At 34.9% G+C, this 19,929-nt stretch overlaps 1 protein-coding gene across 11 annotated transcripts in view; it reads left to right on the top strand.

Annotated features, from left to right (window-relative positions):
- Window positions 1-19,929, top strand: part of DMD (dystrophin) — a 1,187,916-nt gene that overhangs the window by 559,149 nt on the left and 608,838 nt on the right. For all 11 annotated transcript variants that reach the window (XM_071568723.1, XM_071569521.1, XM_071566241.1 and 8 more), the window contains one exon: window positions 2,107-2,257. In XM_071568723.1, the coding sequence (XP_071424824.1) occupies window positions 2,107-2,257 (151 nt within the window). The remainder of the gene's footprint in view (window positions 1-2,106; window positions 2,258-19,929) is intronic.

A 19,929-nucleotide genomic window follows, 5' to 3' on the forward strand; every position in this document is an offset into this window, starting at 1 on the left:
TCCTACCTTTCAAATTGTGTGTTTGGCGATCCCTGAGGCAGGCCCACTCTTTCTGAGTTTTCATAATCCTCAGAGTATTGCTCTCTTAGGAGTTTTTTCTGCATTCTGCTGTTCCAAGTCTTCTGCAATTTAGCTGCTCAGCACTGGTAGTTAATTAGCCTTCTCCTTTTGTGGGTTTTGAACTCACCACCTGGTAACAGGATTGTAAACGCTAAAACAAGCAAGCAAACAAACCAAAGCATCTTTGTTTTTAAAGTTTAAAAAGCTATTTGGAGTAGCACTCTGTGTATGCAAATAGGAACGTAGATTTAGCAAGGGAAGCTCTCAGGTGTACTCGGGGGGAGTGTCCCATAATGAGCAGGAAGCTGCACAGTGATGTCCCCTTTCAAACTCCATTTCCAGTCAACCTGTATCTGCCACTGCAGCAAAAACTGCATTTTCTCTCATCATTGTGACCATATTTAAGTATGTAATCACTGAAAGAACATTGAATTTTAGTGGCTGGCCAGTCCACAAAATCCCCGTGTTTTTTACTGATGTTTAATATTGGTTTATACTTCTACTTAGCATAACAAGTTTAAGACATGAGCCATAAGCACTGGTTTTTAAACTTTAAATAGATATATCTTCTTTTTGCAAAGGTTCTCTTTTCTTCTTCTTGTAACACTTGTTACCCAAAGCAAAGGAATGAAGAATAGAGAGTGACGTGAGATTCAATTTGCAAGTGCTGGAATGCAAATTTCATGATGCCAATATCACCCCCTACTGAATTTTTGCATTCAAGCTGTTGATAAAATTCCTCATGCTGAGAAGACTAATTTCATTTTCTAAGGAACAGAAAGAAAGATGTTTTAATGTAGTATCCAAAATGAGAGTCCATACTAGACCAAAAAAAATATATTTAAATTTTATTTTCAAGGTGATTGTTTTAAAATGTAATTTTTCATTTCCTTGTAATTAAGAGCAAGGTAGTTGAAAAAAATTTATAATGTGCCTTTCAATTATGGTTTGACTCATTTTGAGCAATAAAGAGAAGCATGATAAATGATCACATAATAAATTAGATGAGTGACTACAGTTTTTAACCACATCAATAGTCTCTTGGATTATTATATTTTCTTCTAAAAAATGAAAAAATCATCAATATAATGGAAAAGATGATACGTATTCCCTGACAGTAATGTGACTTTATTTTGTGAATCAAACACCTTAACATTCAAGCAATCATATCGTTTTTCCATGCAGAACCAGATTACCTCCTAGAAAAATAATTGAGCATCTTTGTTTTTATCCTTTAAGTACACCCTAAACCCCATTATACTGTTGTAAAGGAGGATTATTAAACTAAAGAACAGTAGCATGTTTAATGATGATCTGCTAACAAAACAGTCTGGCTAATCTCTGATTAGTGATTACATTTCGACACCGACCCAAAACACAGGATAACTGAATTTCTTAAGACATAAATCATCTGCAAAAATTAACCTGTGTATTCTGTCTTCATTTCATTTCTTTAGTACTTGGCAGTACTTCTTTAGAAGGAAAAAAGATCCATCAGTTGCTCTAGACAAAAGCAGGTCAGATCTTTCCAAAGTGCCAGAAGTACTTGGTCTTTTATGTAGTAGACTGCAGGCTTGAAGACATGATAGTAGTATTTTTCTATTTTTTTATTGTACAAACTCATATTTTTTAATATTTTAATTTTGTTTCAGTCATCCTTGTATTTCAAGACTTTTGCCTCGGGGTTTTTTGCATAACTCTATCAAATATTTGAAGTGAAACATACATAGAAAAAAGGGCTTAGTAAAGGGTCCCTTTACACAAAACAACTATAAATCCACTTGAAGAGAGTTGCATTTTCTTGAGAAGTATTTAAAAATTGATAAAACATTGACTTGTCATGCATTTTCTTAATGATAATTTCACTTTTCAGAAGTACTACCTTGTTTCTGTTTAATATAACTGTTATGAATGCTAGGACAGATGCCATTGATATCACACCAGTTTTAATCTAAGACATCCAATACTACTCTATTTTGGTTTTTTTCTGTATTCAAAAACTAAAGTATCAATAAATTGTTATTTCGTCTCCTTTTATACTTGCAGACGGTTTGACAGATCTTGGGAAAAGTGGCAGCTCTTTCACAGTGACCTGAAGAGCTTTAATCAGTGGCTGACTGAGACTGAAGAGAAGCTGTCGAGAGCACAGATAGAGGCTGGAGATGTGGGGCACATGAAAACCAAGCAATTTATCCAGGTAGGATTTGATTAACCCATTGCCTGGTTCTCTGCAGTTTTTAAGAAACTTGCAGGTCTGGGTAATCTGTACAGTTTTGCAGTTCATTTAAGGACAATTTCTAGTGTTGAGTGGCTGGTGACAATTTTTGTCAGACATTTGTGTTTATCTGGTTGACAAAGAATTTTCACTAATTTGTGGTAAGCCAGATTTTTAAAAGAAATAAGATATGGGATGCCATGGTATATTGTGATACTTCCATAGTTACATAGTTGTATGGTCTTTAATTAAAATGCTCATTAATTTCCATTTGATTTTTATGACCAGCAGAAGTATCATAGTTAATTTTAAAATCTTGTTGAAGAAATGCAACCCATCACTGAGCTCTATAAAAGACATTCCATGAACTCTGTCTTGCAAGTATTGCTTATTTTGCCTGTTTCATGTTTTAATGAAAGAATCTTGAAGATGAAGATGCCTTTTCTTCTTTATTTTTTTTTTTGTGAAATCCAGTGTGACAGAATAGCCACTTAGTTCCTACATGTCCAGTACTAATTTGTGTGCTTTTCATCCTCCAAGCTCTTTGAGCATCATAAAGAAAATAACTCTGGTTTCTTGGTAGTTTATTTCATTTCCCTCTTGTGTGCTTGAAACGGTAATGGGGATGAAGAACTAATTCTAAACTGATGTTCTGGATGTAGATAGTTTCAGCTGAATAACATGACTTGTCTAAACTGTGGATTCTTGTTACAAGTTGCTACTTGTGCATAAGAAAAAATCTATGAAACTAATTGACATTTGTACATTTGAATTTCTGGATGGAATTACTGGATTTCAAGTAGAAAGAAGTTTGATCTCTCTAATATTAGAGTTTTGGTTTGAATGCAACATTAACCTAAGTTTTCTCTCACAGTTGAAAAACTAAATCATGTCTTCTGAACTTTAATATTAAAAGACAACTTTTTTTAAGAATTAGTCTCTTATTTCTTACCTGTAAAAGTGCTGAACTGAAAAGGAAACACAATCCCGTGGTGCAAGTACAAAAAGAAAAAAAAAAGATAGAACCTTTAAGTAATACACTACCCTGAATAGTTAAAAGAGAAGATAAATATTTTCCAGCAAATTACTATCAATGCTTTGAATACTGGAAAAAGGCATCTAAGATCTGGCTGAGGAAATGCAAAGTCATCAAGGATCTAAAGTTGCTCATCAATGTGTATGTAAAAGGTGTAAAAGTTCATACATAGATGAAATTTCAATTCCCTTTCTCTGACCCACAGTTCTGAGTGTTTCTTTGAAAAAGGTATTTGCTAGTAAAGTTAGACATGTGTGTCTATGTGGCAAATATAGTGTGTTATAAAACTTTACCCTTTCTTCTGTGCTTTGCCTGTGCTCCATCAGCCTTCGTGGCTTACATCCTTGAGCAGCTTCAAACAGGCATTTAGGAAAAAAAAAATGGATCCATGAAAGAAAGTGCTTGTCTCCCTTTTTTCCTAACCTTTTCTAAAATAATATTTTCTCTCGGAGAAGAAGTTAATTTTTGAGAGTGCCCAGACCAAGGTAAGAGGTGTCATAGATGTTAAAAATTCACATTTCAAAGTCTCAGGAGATTAATAGCATTATTTTCTTGTCTTCATTAAGAAAGAAGTTCATACAGAGCTGAACATCACGCTGAAAGACCCTGAGAGAATGTCTAGTCATGCAGAAACTTATATTTTGGTGTAGAACAAGACTGGTTTCTTTGACCTAGCCTCCTTCTCACCTGTTATTCATTTATTATTTTCTTATGCTATATATGAGAATATTTTGAATATATGTTTACAGAATGGCTATTTCTTTTTGCAGTCCATCAAGCTTTCTCTTTCTTCTTTTTTCCCTTGTGTTAGGTATCCCATGAACTCATGAATTTGTCACTCAAACGTTTCCATGAGTTCAATGTGACTCACAAAAGTACCTTTCTAATGAAAATTTGCAAGGTGTGAAAACGTTCCAGTGTAACTCCAGAATGCATACCCGATGTTGTTTGACATTTATTTGTGACAGAATGCTTAGTCTGAAGTTGCACTGTTCCCATTCTCTTCATTGGCTCTTTGTTTTGCTGGGTCTTCTTTCAAAAGTGTTGGGCTTCTGTGAGGCTGACTGAAGAGATAATTAGAATTTCCACTAGGTAAAGAGTTAAACAGCTGAGCATTTTGATTTACAAGTACAGAAACTTGTTTTATTAATGAGATCGTGCTGCTTAGTAAACCATATTCAGAATTAACAAGATATGTTTGAAAATGCTTTCACAAGCAAATGAATAGTCTGGTATTCAACAAGGAACTGGTTTTAGAAAAAAAATATACATGACATTCAGATGTGCAATACTGTTGCTAAGTCAGACTGCTTTGGAAAAGTAAAGATTAATGTGTTCATTAACTTTCATTAAATACATAGAGTCAAATGTTAGTATATAATGAAACAGTCAACAGTATGATGAGGTGATTATGTTAATATAGGTTAAAAGGTAACTACATTCTTCTTAGGTATTTGAGGAGGGGAGATGTGGTCCTTTTTGCTGCACAATGGCATGATATTAAACAACATTTATGTATTATATATAATGTGAATAATAATAGAATTGTTTCAGGTCATGAATACGTTAATACTCTTGTTAATTTTTCACTAAGATTTTCTGAGAGCAGAACTTGTGGTGTTGAGAAGAAATATCACATTTCAGGGGTTTTTTTAAAAAAATGTAATTGGCTTCTTTACTCATTAGGAGACACAGGGCTTAAAAGTATGTTTTACAGACAGAACATCATATAATCCCTTTCAAACATGTTGATGCGTGTCTTGAAATTATTTAAAGATTTTTTTCTCTCATTATTGTGATAGAAAGATTCTTCTCTCTCTTTACTTCGTAATGTTTGGTGACTGTAACAACTTCAACTTCCTGCACTTGCACTCAGCTTATTTATTTTTGTGCCAGGACTGGGTTGTAGTTCAGTTCTATCTACCCCCTGAGGTGTATCTCTTTTGGTTCGTCCAGGCTGCAGTCATCTCCCCTATTGCATCTCATTCGGTACACTGAAGCCACAGCTCTCTAATCTGCTTTCATATGGTAGCCAGACAACTTGATTCTTATTTCCTGTGCCTATTCCTCTTTCTGGAGCATGAGTTCCCAAAATAGCACACTATTATCCAAACTGAAATGCCATCTGTATCATCAACAAGGTAGCTCAGGTGCTGTATTTGACGGTTGGATCTTACCATGGCTGAATGTTGGAACAGAATTTTCAATCATCTGTCTGAACTTTGTTATTTCATTTTTTTTTTCTTGTGGCCTGCCTTGCAGCCCCAATCTGTGTTCCATTTTGTATAAGAAAGCAACCAAACCAAACAAACCTCTCCAAAAAATACATTGTACTGGAAATGAATTTCAGGTTAATATGCAGCAAAGAGGCAAACAAGGGTTAATGTTGGGGGGTGGGGGAAGCTGTTCATGTGTGGTAAGGACATGGTGAAAAGGCAGCTGCAAAAAGGAGATTCTATATCAGTTTTAGAACTTGACTGTGATGCTGCAATCCTGAATCATTACCTGAGAACTTAAAAATGGTATTGTTATTTTAAAAGTACAGACATTTTGAACATTTGCTTGTTACACAGGTATTAGTAGTTGCTCAACAGTTTAGATTTAATATCCACTTGTGGTTTGCAAATTTACTTTATTTTAGGTGGTGCAGTTACAATGGCAAAATAATTAAGTTTATAGAGTCTGAATTTTGAAGAAATTTCTTTGTGTTCATGATATTCATCTATTCTGATTGGTCACTGAGGGGTAGTTCCCAGCAAACAGGCAAATCTGGACTTTATTTTTCTTAACTTCACTGTTTAAAAATATTCCTTTTATATAATTATTAATTTTCCAAGTGTTTACTTTCACTTACAGGCATAAATATCAATGGTATTATGTCTATTTTTTAAGGTCTTGGAGGACCTTAAATGCTGGATGTTGGCCTTATTAAATATAGTCAGCCTTCTGAGAATACTCTAGATATAGAAATTGATTACAAATTACAGATCTCAAATAGTTCCTACACTGAATTGTCCAGCATTTACATTTTAGGGTACTCATCCAAGCCTGGGAAAACCTTGTGAATGACTCCTGCCTTCTCTAGATCTTCTTTCTGCTGCACCATAATATCAGGAACATGATATTTTTGTCTTGTAGATGTTTAAAGTAAAAAGATATCAAGAATCCAGGCTCCGGTGCTGAAAGTCATGCTAATAATTTCTCTCTTTTATAGCTAAAGTGGATTATATGGGTATTGATGGTTTAATAACCACTGAATTTAAACAGTTTTTTTCTGGAAAGGAGCACATGCAATTAGATTATAGGGGAGAAAAAAAGTGTTTCAGTGCTCAAGGCCATGTATTCTCATACCACGAAAGCAAACTGGCAAGTGGGTGGATAGTTTACTCTGATTTCCCCCAAAATATAGAACTTGTAAAAATACTATTTTATATATAATAATTTTGTCTTTAGTAATTTGGATTTTGTATTTTTAGTTTTATTTCCTGCTTTACTGATTGATAAAGGTTATGTCAACAATTTCTGATTCTTCTTGTTCCAGTTTGGATTCAAACAGTTCAATTTTGTCCCACTTCAATTTTGACTAGTGTTTCTTGGTGACCTGAAAATTGTAGAAATGTAACAAAATACTCTTTCTGGTCAAAGAGATTTCTATTATTGCATAGTGATTCTATAAGCAAGAGAAAATATAGAACTTGGAATCAATGAGAAACCAATTTAGCATTGTTTTAGCAGAGTATTTAATTGGAACAATCAAGGTACCTACTACAATGTCCCAGGCATGTCTGGAAGGATATATATCTGGCAGGAATATATTCTTGGTTAATATCTTATAAATACCAAAAGCACACTATTCCTTACTGTTATGTTGAAAAGAGATTCTACAGTCATTACTTTTATTTAAAAAAAAATATTTATTAATATTCACCTTAAAATTTTACACATCCTTGTAGTACTTTGACTAAATGTTCTGAACCAGGCACTGGAATGTTGTAAACATGATTTCCAGCATCCATGAATGCCATCAGATCTTACTTACATATTGACTGGATCAGTTATTCAGAGATTACTGGGTTTCTTTATACTGGCTATCACCCTCTTAAATACCTGAGTGCAGCTTGCTATTGCCCCGAAGGAAGAAGGCCTAGACTGAAATATCCCATGAATTTCAGTCTTTTGTCCAGTTTCTAAAGTTTCAGTAGAAATTACTCAAATAATATCCATGAGCTCTGCATCAGACACCTGGACCCTCACTGAGCAAAACTCTTTTCAAACTCATCTTAAAAACAAATTCATGGGCCTTTCTTGACTGAAGTGCTATCAGTAATGGAAAGACTTCAAGTTAATAAGAGAACATCACAGTTCCTAGTAAAGTAGTTACTGCTTCTTGCTTATGCTAAACAAAATATTGAATAGTAGTGTAATCTTTTCAGTTCATTTCTATATATATAAACCCTAAACCTTTCTTTTACTGTTGAAAGGCTCCTCACCTTTGTTAATACTACTAATGGAAGTGATGAAATACCAAAATAGTTTATCCTGAATTTGCAGCAAAAATATTTTTGTACAGTTTCAAGCTATAAGAAGTATAACTTCACAAAGATATCAGGTATTTAATTCTTCTTTAGTGCACACAATTAATTTCTAATTTACTATATCCTATTAAAAGTTTCTAATTAATTTTTGCCGCTGGTAGTGGGACATTAAAATGTCTGAAGGCTGTGGGAAATAATAAATTTAACGTTGCTTATGTGGTTCTGCCTACTCTTGCACCATTAGATGAAAATTTGTTGCTTATATTTAGATTTTATTGTAAATCCTGGCATTATTTGTTCTGAAAATCGAATTCAATGTTGTAATTAATTAATTAGGATGCATTTTTCAAAAATTTCATTATGAAAATTTTGAAGTAGCTATTAGCACACATAAATGCAGAGTGAAATAATTTTCATGCATGAGGAGAATGAGTAAATGGGGGAGGGAGGGTTGGTTTTTGGTTGGTTTTTTTTTTTTTTTGCCTTGGAGAGGACAGTGTTCTTGAACTGGATCAGTCAAATGTCCTGGTACCTGACTGTAACTGCCTCAGTGTTTGGGGCAGTTTATCCTCCCCAGTTCAAGTGGATATAGAGTACTAGGACTTGGAGATCTGGGAAGGAGATTGAGGTTTATACCCATTTCACAAGCATTTTTTTGTCTGTGTAAAAAAAAAAAAAAAAGGAAACAGAGGATGCACTTTTTTCATGCTGTCTTGATTTGAGATAAGCAACTGCCAACCCCCCCAAGCACAGAGAGAAAAGCCTCCCTCCTAACACCAGGGAAAGGGAGGAAAAGAGAGGGGAAAGGAAAAAAACACTTCAAACTGCATTTATACTAAACCTACATATATTTTTCACAGAAAGAAAGAGACAATTAGAAGAGAGTACAAATATTCACTCACACAAGTCTGCAACAACAAGTTCCCCACCTCAACTTCTTAACGAACACACAAATTCTACTGTCCTAACTACACATTACTTAAGAAAACTTATTCCCCAGGGAGACAAACTCAAGCAGAAAGGAGAGACCCAGAACAACACATTTGACTTTCCTGAGATACCCTGTGAGCCAGTGGTGGACCTGGTCCTCTCCATCCCCCCTGGGACAGCATCGTGTGTCCTCCCAAGAGGAGGCTGAGAAGCCACTGCCTTAACCACTCCCACACTGGTTCCTACTGCCCTGGAGATGATGTCATAATGTGGTATGGAATACAAAATTACTGGCTAGAAGAGGTCAGCTGTTAGCTCAGCCCAGCTCAAGTCAGCTGACAGCTTCGGCCTAGTCCAGACTTCAGAGCCCAAATCTAGGCCCACCTGGGGGAACCCATAACACATACTAAGTAATTTATCTTAGTGTCAGGGCTAATCCAGACATTTATAATCAGTGACATGTACAGGTAATACACTTCAGATGTAAAATATTTACTAATGCTTTTGTCATGGTATAAATAGTTTAGTTAACCCAACTATGTCTTAGAAATGAAGGGCTAAAGAAATGACTGCTTTGAAGGAGGATGATATTGGTTCTTTTCAAAACAAAACATTTATCTGATTTGCTTCCATAGGTCTTTCAAAAGTACATCTCACACTGCATCAGGGATGGCCATGGCACATCATTAACTCTGTGGGTGACAATGCCTAGATGTGAAGATAAGTTAATTTGTGAGGTTTGAACTGTGTTGTTTAATGTCTGGTCAGCCTGGGAGTCTTTCTACATCCACCATTAAAAGTGCTTAGAGAAAACCACCAGAGGAAAGTAAAATTCTTAGGGAATAACTTTCCATACATATTAATTATATAAATTAGTACAACCAGGTCTTGCTGGGGGGCTTCTCATGTATAGCTTTATTAATCTTAGAACCTTTCATCCCAACAGAGTTTACAAACTCTGAGCAGTTTTTCATTACCACCTTATTTGAGACTAGAGCCACAAAGTAAAGCCATGGAGTCAGCTTGCTGGACAAGTCAGCAGGTTAATGTTGTGTGCTTCAAAAAGTGAACTGTTTAAGAAAATAACAAACCTTCTGCATTATAAAAACGTTAATGTTTATGCAGAGCAGACAGAGAAGGATCAGCACCTGCCTTTAAACTGTCTAAATAATACCTCAGCTAAATTTACATATCCAAATTTAGGATGTCAGTTTTTGTCAGGTTGTTGTCCTTTGTGCTTAGGTATTTTCCAGTGGGTTCCTCTTTACTGGAAACCTTTTAGGCACCTTTGGGGAGGTGTTGGTTTGTTTCTTAATAAAAAAAAAGAGTTGTCCAGGGAATATACCATAGGTTTGGCCATGGGAAGATATTGAAGAATGGATTTTTTTGGCTAGACTATTGTAATATTTATTGTTTATTTTGTATAAACTTGTCACTTCATTTGTTTTTTTGGTGTTATGTTATAAAGACAGAAAGTAGCAGGCATGGAAAGAGTGGTAATGAGATTTATCTGTTTAAATAAAATATTTACTTTTATCCTACAGAAAACTTCCAACATATTTCTTTCCTACATAATATTTGGATGTGAGACCCATCTCACCAAAATAGGTCCAGAGTAGGCATCAGAGTTTGAGCTGATAATCCTCATTCTTTTATAGACAAGAAAAATAAAAATTTCTTTGGTGAATGCCACCTGGCCTTTCTGAGACACCCAGAATATTTGAAAGTGACCTCCAGATGAAAATTGAATTATTATTTTATTGGTAATTTCATTTAGTCATTTGACTTTTTTTAAAAAAAAATAAGCTGTCATGAAAAGGTAAGAACATAAAAATATTTAAGAATTACTTTACTTTTAGCTGAGCTACTCCCTCTCCTGAATGCCTATTTCATCAGGTTTTGAATATTCAGGGTACTGGTACCAGTGAATCAGCACTGGTGCTACCCAGAATGTGTTACAAAGTTATGTATTCCTGTTGAGATAATTATGTTTTCTTAATTGGACAAGACATTTAACCACAGTACTGAATTTTTTGATGCATGTAGTAGAAGAGAATATAAAAGCTATTTGAATTAATTGTATTTCCAGTAAGTTTTGTGAACATCAGAGATTTGAAAGTAGAGTTCCCAGAGCTTGTGTCTTGCACTTATCTGTGAGTTCCAGCTGAAATGTTTTCCACCATGGAGGGGCTTTACAAGCTGTTTCTCTGTGTGAATTCCCAGCTTTTTACTAAGGCCTACGCACTACACCTGTTCCCTCACTAGTGACCAATGCTAGCTGATTTTCTTTATCTTGTTGCATGTTTTTTAATAAATTATCAATTTTCATTAGTTTTTAACAGTCTAATCTTTGTTTCAAGGTAGCCAGAATATGTGGGGTAAGGTTAGACTGGAAGACAGATTAACAAAAAGTCAGAAAGTTCAATCATAGAATCTTTAAAAAAAAAATAAAATCCAGAAAACTGGTGTAAGAGTTTTCCAAAAAGTATTTTCTTTAAAACTGTTTAACCTGTTGTGTTAAAGAGTTATCAAATACTTCACTTACCAGCACTTACTTGTCAGAAAAAAATTTAGATAGAGGCTCTTTCTTTCCTTTGTGCTGTTTAGAGCTCCCTCAAGGAATTTTTCCTCTTGTTGTTGCTCATATCATGCTGGCTTGCTCTGGTGTATGCAATTAATTTTCTTCCTAAAATCAAGAACTAAAAAATAAAAAAAAAAGTGACATTGGTTCAATAAAGCTTATGGCAGAATTTCTGAACAACATTAGATTTTTATGGTAGAAACTGTTTGATCTCAGTTTTTTTTTCCTATTATGCCTCAGAAGGCAGCAAATTTATTACTTAATCTTCTAAAAGTAAACAACTGTAGCTTTTCATTCAAAATCTAGGCTTTCAATGGGTGAAAAAAAAGCTATAACAACTACATAATTTCTTATATTTGTTTGACTTTTCACAATGGAAGCAAGACCATTATTGGAAAAAAACAAACCTATTTTATAGGTGTAAGTATTTTGCAATTGCTGAATATCTTCTAAATTCAAGCAATAATTCTGCCTTAATCAGGATCAAAAGGAGAAATAAATATGTTCTTTTGTCACATATAGACCATTGACAGGCCTCCATTTTCATTGAATGATTCAAGGATATGTAATGTCTTGTGGAGTGTGGCAAATTCCAGTTTATGCATTGATTGGAACATGGGTATAATAGTCTATTGTATTAATCATGTGACTAAATTAAATTCGAGGTGCACATATGTCAGAATTTTGCTGATTTCAGAATGGCTTCTTGAGTTTTGTGTTTTAATGAAGGCAGCAAACCCTTGCAGTACCTAAGGGAGACTGGGCAAAAATGCTAAGAGAAGGGAAAGAGGAAATGAAAGAGAACATATTATGAACAGCTTTTCCAGTATGCAATTGCTGTATCAGGATGGCAAATACCTACCAGTTTCACAGTATCATGAAGTGTCTCACCATATCTGATCAAAAGGTGACAGTCAAAATCAATTATTATTTGTCATTTTTGTGGAAATGTAGTTTAAGAGAACTTCATAAAGGAGATGTACTGAATGCACTGCTACTGGGGTGGTCAGAAAACAATTTGGTAATGTGAAAAGGATGTTTCTGAATTTCAGGGTCCTAAGATGAGCATAGGGCTCTAAGAATGTTAATTTTCCATTAATGTGGTGGAAATGGGAGCTATTATTCACCTGTGTTATGTAAGACAGTTCATACAAGTTTAATTATCCTGAAAGCTGGAAATAGGTGCTGATTCTTTTATGTAATTTAGGTGAGCAGTTTATTTATTTATTTCCCATTATTAGATAACTATGTCCTATGGCCTTCCATAGGAAGACATGGTGGTTCTCTGTTTCCTCTCCGTGCCAAGAACACATTAATGACAACTACTGTTGTTTGTTTTTTTTTAATCTTTTGTTAGACTTTATGTTAACTCAGAGTATTACAGGACTTAAGAGACTCAGAGGAACAGCCCTTAGCTGCCTCAAATAAGGCCTTCTATGGTATTTTCTAAATTTGTTATCACTACTGATGCCATGAATGACCCTTCCCCCCAAAAACAGGACTCTGAGCCACGTTAGTGCAGGGTAAGATAAAAAGTAAAGGTCCTTTAATATCCCAGGCCTACAGCCCACAGGAATACAGGATGACATGCATGTGCCCCAGTTCTTGTTTCCATGGCTTTTATAATAAGATCCCTCCAATCATTGCTTTACACATTTCTCAGTCCAGCCCCAGTCCCACCCCTGGTCCAACCCCTGGAATTGGGTCTGGGGTCGTCAAGACCCTCTGTCTTCATCAGCTCTTCTTCCTCAGGCACACAAAGGTCTCTTGGAGTTCATCCAATTCTGGCTTTTGGGTCACTCTGACCTGTGTTTATGTTTCATTCTGTGGGCCTTCTGATATCCTTCAGCTCTACCTTGGAAAGGAGTCTAAACAAGATTAATTAACTAAAGGAATTTGAGCTCCCTGTTCTGGGACAGGGGTAGTGATAGAAAGGCATTAAACTTAAACTGTTAGAAATATTAACCCTCTAAAAATCTACAACTACTGTGTTCCTAAAATCTACAAAATGTGAAAATCAGAACAAAAACCCCTTTGGCATCACTACCCTATTCAACTCCCTCTTTTGTACTGTATTGCCCCTAGCAATGGCTCCTGTGACACAAGGCTGATGATTCTGCAATCCTGCCATGAGCAAAGCAAAATATCAAGCCAATGAAATTTGGCTGATGAATTTATCATCTTTGTGTTCATTTGATTGTTAGTTTTAGATGGGAAAGAAATGTAATAGCCCAAACAATGCATATGTTGTTTTAAAGGTAATAATAGAAAAGCAATCTAATGGTTAATTCTGTTGAGTTGATGTTTTTGCTACAGAAAATCAGGCTTTTGGAATATAACAAATTTAACCATTTAAAAATCTGAAATTATTAATCAGCAAATAACAACTAGAGGAAGTGTTTAACATATAGCCAATAAATTGTTATTGAGCTTTTTTATGTCAAAACCCTTAGGGATCTTTTAAAATTACTACTACAGTTTCTTTTATTATGAATGAAACTAATAAAAAGGAACTTTGTGGTACTCTCAGGTTTAAGAAAGTTAAAAGAATAAATATATGGTCCTGATAGTCACTTTAGTGTAAAAATGAATCATATGAAAAGGAGCACATTTATTGTATCTGTTGCAAATGAGAGATTTTAGCTTCTTGAAGAATCACCATGAAAGATACTGCCAAAAAGCAGGTTTTAATATGAATTTGTGAAATTGCAATTTTAATGGAGTTCAGTGGCAAGGTTCACTCTGTGACTTACTACACAGATGAAGCATAGAAAGGAAAATCAAATTCTTTAGAACGCCACAGGGACACCTTCCACTGAGCAGCCTGGTCTAGTGGAAGGTGTCACTGCCAGTGGCAGGAGGGGTTAGAACTATATGGTCCTTCAGGTCCCTTCCAACCCAAGCCCTGCTGACTTCATCCATCTGTCACAAAATCTTGTCCTGTAGTTGCAGAATTTCAGTAACAGCTATAATTGAGCAAAACACAGAGCAGTCACAAACTCCCCATTTATTTATCTGTGTCAAAATGAAAACTCAAAGCATAACAGATTCTTTGCCACCTTCTTTTGTCCACTATTTTCTTGGTTTCCACTCTGATTCCGAATTTTTGTGCTTGTTTTGTTTTATTTCTTTTTTTTTTAATACAAGAGAAAGGTTTGCATTCCTTATTCTGAGAGATAGAATGGACTTTCAGTTGTACTGTGCTGCTTCATTTCCTCTATGGTTACTAATGGATCTATAGTTCCTTATAACTACAGATTGATCTAGTCCTCATCAGTCATCTATCCCCTAGTTTTCAAATTGTTTAAGAATTCAATGCTGAGTTGGGGTTTTTTTTGTTTGGTTTGGTTTGGTTTGGTTTTGGTTTTTTTTGTTTGTTTTTTGGGGTTTTTGAGGTTTCTTTCCCTAATTAAAATTTAAAATCAGGTTGTTTACAGATTTTGACTTCTCTTAGGCTCCAGCAGATTTCCAGAAATCCTTGGAGACCAGTCAATATAAGAGCAATGTTTAGTTAAAATCTAAAGAAAACACAATTCTGTCAATTTAAGTTTTGAAAAACAAAAGGCAGCATTAAGAATTTTAAATAACAAAGTTATTTTGGTGCTGGACCATCAGTCTGCAGTGAGATGGAATTGTAAGCCTGTCTCAGCAATAAGAAACAGGTAGGGACATTGCTGTACCCTCATTTCCCCAGATAACTTATTTCTAAGAGCAAATATTTTCATTTTATTTCATGCATATAACTATTTAATGCTTTTACCAGTTTTATGTTTGCTTGTTTCTAGTCAGGTCTCAACAAGCCTTTATCCACTTTATGATGTTTTCAAACACAACCATTAGAGGAACCTTCCCAGTGCATTTTCAGAACACAATCTTTGAGCAAAACTTTTGTTGTTAATCCAATCTTTCTAATTAAAAAAAATTACATCCATCTTGTATTTTGACAGAGAGACATTATGACTTATGATATATTTTGGCCTGCCTATATTTCTGCATAATTTGCAATAATACCGAGAGTGATTGAGGGAAAGAATAACAGATTGAGGAATAAAAACCACTGTAATGAAATGTAATTATCTCATGACTGTTTGGCTTATTTGCAAATTTTTGGAAGCATCCTACTCTACTTGACTCCCATATTGGTATCTAAAAAAGTGTCCATTTTCTGACAGTAGAAATTATTATATTGAGCACGTGGCAGCAGGAGAAAAGGCAAAGCTAAGCCTAGTGAAGCTACTGTGAATATATAAACTGGGGTTCAATTTTACAATTAATGGAAAGACAGCAAGTTATGATCCCATTAAAAAACATTTTGAACTGTGTTATAATACATTGGGCTCGGCCCCATTCTATGAACTTCATTTATGACCAGAATATTTGTAAAAGGCAGGTATGCATTTATTATTCCATATTTCTTATATATGTTCTAAAATTGTTTGCACTTCTCCAAAACCAGAATAACATGCAAGCATAAAATAATATAGAAAGAAGCCCAGAATATAAGCTTAAATTTTCTTTTTGAAACCTCAGAGTATGGTAATATTGATTGCATTGTTTTGGAGGAGCCTTAAAGAAAACATGATGCAGAAAATAAAGCTAAAATGTAACATAACATTTCTCTTGTAGCATGGAAGTTTTTTGAAGTTGCATTTAAAATCAAATGAGCTTGATACAAGAACTTACAGTACTCTATTTTATTAAGCATTATAGATGTGACAGAATTGTTCACAAGAGCTCATATGTGGGCTGTTGTACCGTTTGGTTTTGGCATTATTTTTGTGATGGATAGAGTGATAGTTATTCAAATTTGTTTAGAATTTTGGAATCCTATTAAGGTGTTTTATTTCATTTCAGGTCCTCACATTATCTTTTGCTTCATAATGCCATCAGTAGTGCTTTAAGTGAGATGCAATTATTTTTTTAGGTTAATATCAGCAGCTATTACATAACATTGATTTAAAATCTTCTGTTGAACACCCTTGACCTCAGAGACAGTTTATCATGATGGCAGAAATTAATCATGTTATCTATGCTTGAGCTCATGAAGACAGTGCAAATTTAGAAACTGTATAAACAGGAGTAGGTAATTATTTTGAATATCACTGGATTGTCATACCATAATAGCTGCATAATAATTGGGCAGATTAAGCAAATGATGAAGTAACGTAACAGTAGATTAAATAAATCTTTCCAAATTTTCCCACAAAATTTCTAAAAGGAATTTCTAAAAATAAAAAAGCTCTGATTTTACCACATTTAAATAGAAGTTCAAGGGTAAGTGTGAAGTTTGAAATTCTTACTATTCTCACTTTTGACTATTTTTACTTTGCTATAGTTAATTCAATTCCTCTTGAAGTTGTCATTGCCATTATTACATGGATTACTGACCTTGATTTGTGCAGTACTGTAGAGGTTCTTGAGATCTTTGGGTTTAAGTTTCTGTGGTTTTTTTAAGATCTCTTCAACATCTCTGAGATTTTGCTGTTCTTTTGTTCTCCTACTCCTGGTGAGTTTTCTCACATAATAAGGTTGAGAAAAATAATTTATAAGTACTTTATATAAGAAAGAATCTAAAGAGTTTATAAGAAGTATCAAACCAGAAAAATCACAGTGTTAGAGAATGAAATTCAAGGCCTTTGCTTGCCATTGATTTGTATAATATGAGGTTTAAGTTTCTGGCAACAAAGAAAAGCCAAGGGAAGTGATCCCTTTTGCATTCAAATAAATTCAGTCTTTCACAGCTTTCCTTGTAGCAGTGAAAAATTCAGATCTCAACTGTCTGAGATGAGAACATGGACCAGTGATTTCCACATATATATCTGAATATATAAATCCAATATATATCCATTTTTGAACATAGACAGATCAGGAAATGTACGAATTAGAGTTTAGCAAGCAGTAACTAACATGTATTTTTCAGCATAAAATATGGTATTTGGATGAATACGTGGTCATAACACAGCTCAGGAACATTCCCTCTATGTGTGGAATAATTTCCAGAGCACCTCTGCAGCTCTAAGCATGACTTAAAATAATATTGTTCCTGTTACATTCCCATTGTCAATAAAGTCATTCAGAACAATGACCAATATCTTTCAGAATGTTTGTCTGTCAGAAGAGGCAAACTGTTCCTCTCCATTCCATATTTCCAATCCAGCTCCAATGTATGCAGTCCTAGTGGGAGTCAGAAATCATCTGCCATGCTCTATTAAGTATATAAACATTTTCCAAATGTCATAATAATAAAACAAGGCATTCAAGAATAATCTAGAAGTCTATAATGTTGCCTCCTATCTGACTATCCTGTTTTCTGTAGTCCACAAAAGTGCTAATTTAATTATAATCTATCTCCAGCACTTTTTTATTCAAGCCTTACCCAAAAGTCAAGAAGCCATACAGAGGTCTTAGAGATTCTTTACTGTATTTTGTGCCATCTCAATTATTTTATTTTTCCATTGAAAAAAATCTCAATGGCCTCTTTGATAAATGGGGTGACATTGTGAGTAGTATTTTGTCAGATTTTTTGAATGGTATTCTGTTTAAATAAAATCAGTGCTGAAGAATTAAGTTTCTAGTGGCTTCACTGCTTTTCTCTTGCAATTAAATTAACTTACCAGTGCAGACCTGAGGCTGAAGCCATTGATGGAAAAGTAAGACCACATGAGAATTTAATTTACTCTTTTTCATACATCCACAGGAGACTGTGCAGAATTACAATTATTCCTAGTTCTGTAAGGGTATTTTCTACCTATCTTGGAACATGGGAAAAATCATTTAATAGTAAATATGGGTTTGAGAAAAATGATTTGAAAACACTGCACAAAAATATATACTGGCTTTTGTCTGGAATAAGATCAAATTTGATTTAAAGCTGGGCAACTCTTTTGGTATCCTTTTTTTTCTGCTAAAAGTTTTAAATTAACTTCCATAAACAAACAGATTTTTGTTAGTCCAGTGGGACATGATAGAAATTGGATCTTCAATTCCGAGCCATCATATTGTGATTAAAAGTCCCAGTGAGGTTCATAGTTCTTTTTTCACATCCCAAACTGGACTCTGATCTGTTTATGACTCCAGGGAGAACAATATTGTAGTATAATTTTCACATGTGAATGTCGTGCTTTTTCTACCTCGCATAAATCATTCTTTGAAGAAAGTTTATAAAGCTCTTTTGGAAGCAAAAGCTGGGCAAGATATATACAATATATGTATGAGGCACACTCAGATGTGACTCAAAATCACACGGCTCTAAAGCAAGCAGAAAATATGGTGGTAGAGGCCAGAAACAAAAGCTAACTGTTAATTCAGAAAGATGATGATGTGGAAAGAGTTTCTTAAAGTATAGCAATATGCTGTGTTCAAAAGTTTGGCTTTTTGCTATAATTCCTGTGTGTTTCAACATTCACATGAATGTCTAATTGATTTCTTAAAGTTAGGAAAATGCACCTTTGAGGAAGCACCTAAATATGTGTGGGGTTTTTTTTTTCCTTGTAGCAATATAACATCCCTGAACCTTTTAGTCTGGCTCAAAAAAGAGACAAATAATATCTGTCATAACTGGGAAATTCTAGGAAAAACAGGTTTTGTTTTAATTAAATGCACTTGATGCCGAAAGGGTTTTTGTTCTGATTTTCACATTTTGTAGATTTTAGGAACACAGTAGTTGTAGATTTTTAGAGGGTTAATATTTCTAACAGTTTAAGTTTAATGCCTTTCTATCACTGCCCCTGTCCCAGAACAGGGAGCTCAAATTCCTTTAGTTAATTAATCTTGTTCAGACTCCTTTCCAAGGTAGAGCTGAAGGATATCAGAAGGGCCACAGAATGAAACATAAACACAGGTCAGAGTGACCCAAAAGCCAGAATTGGATGAACTCCAAGAGACCTTTGTGTGCCTGAGGAAGAAGAGCTGATGAAGACAGAGGGTCTTGACGACCCCAGACCCAATTCCAGGGGGTTGGAGCAGGGGTGGGACTGGGGCTGGACTGAGAAATGTGTAAAGCAATGATTGGAGGGATCTTATTATAAAAGCCATGGAAACAAGAACTGGGACACATGCATGTCATCCTGTATTCCTGTGGGCTGTAGGCCCTGTGATATTAAAGGACCTTTACTTTTTATCTTACCCTACACTAACGTGGCTCGAAGTCCTGGTTTTGGGGGGAAGGGTCATTCATGGCATCACACTCCCTAACACAACTCAAAGCAGTTGACATGAATTTCAGTTTAACTGAGATATTCCAAGCAGAAAAATCTCCTGAAAAATGCAAAAGCTACCCAACTATTGGGCTGTCATTTGCAGTTGCTGCAGTGTTCCACCATGCCTGCTTATCATTTCCACCTTTGCTTGCTGGTTACCATGTGTTGCTACCACTTCTGCTTCGTTGTTCCAAAAGATGGTTGTAGTGAGTGATGATGAGTGAATGTGATTGCATGTATAGGCAGTAGATATGGGCTCTTAGCACTCTTATCTTGTTTTGTATTTTCCCTCTACCCAGGCCTTCTTTTATAAGGTTTCTGCATATCCATTCATAAATGAGATGTCAAGACATACCATTTCCATCTGACAGAAG

This window comes from Pithys albifrons, chromosome 1 (genome assembly GCF_047495875.1).
Source record: "Pithys albifrons albifrons isolate INPA30051 chromosome 1, PitAlb_v1, whole genome shotgun sequence".
NCBI lineage: Eukaryota > Metazoa > Chordata > Aves > Passeriformes > Thamnophilidae > Pithys > Pithys albifrons.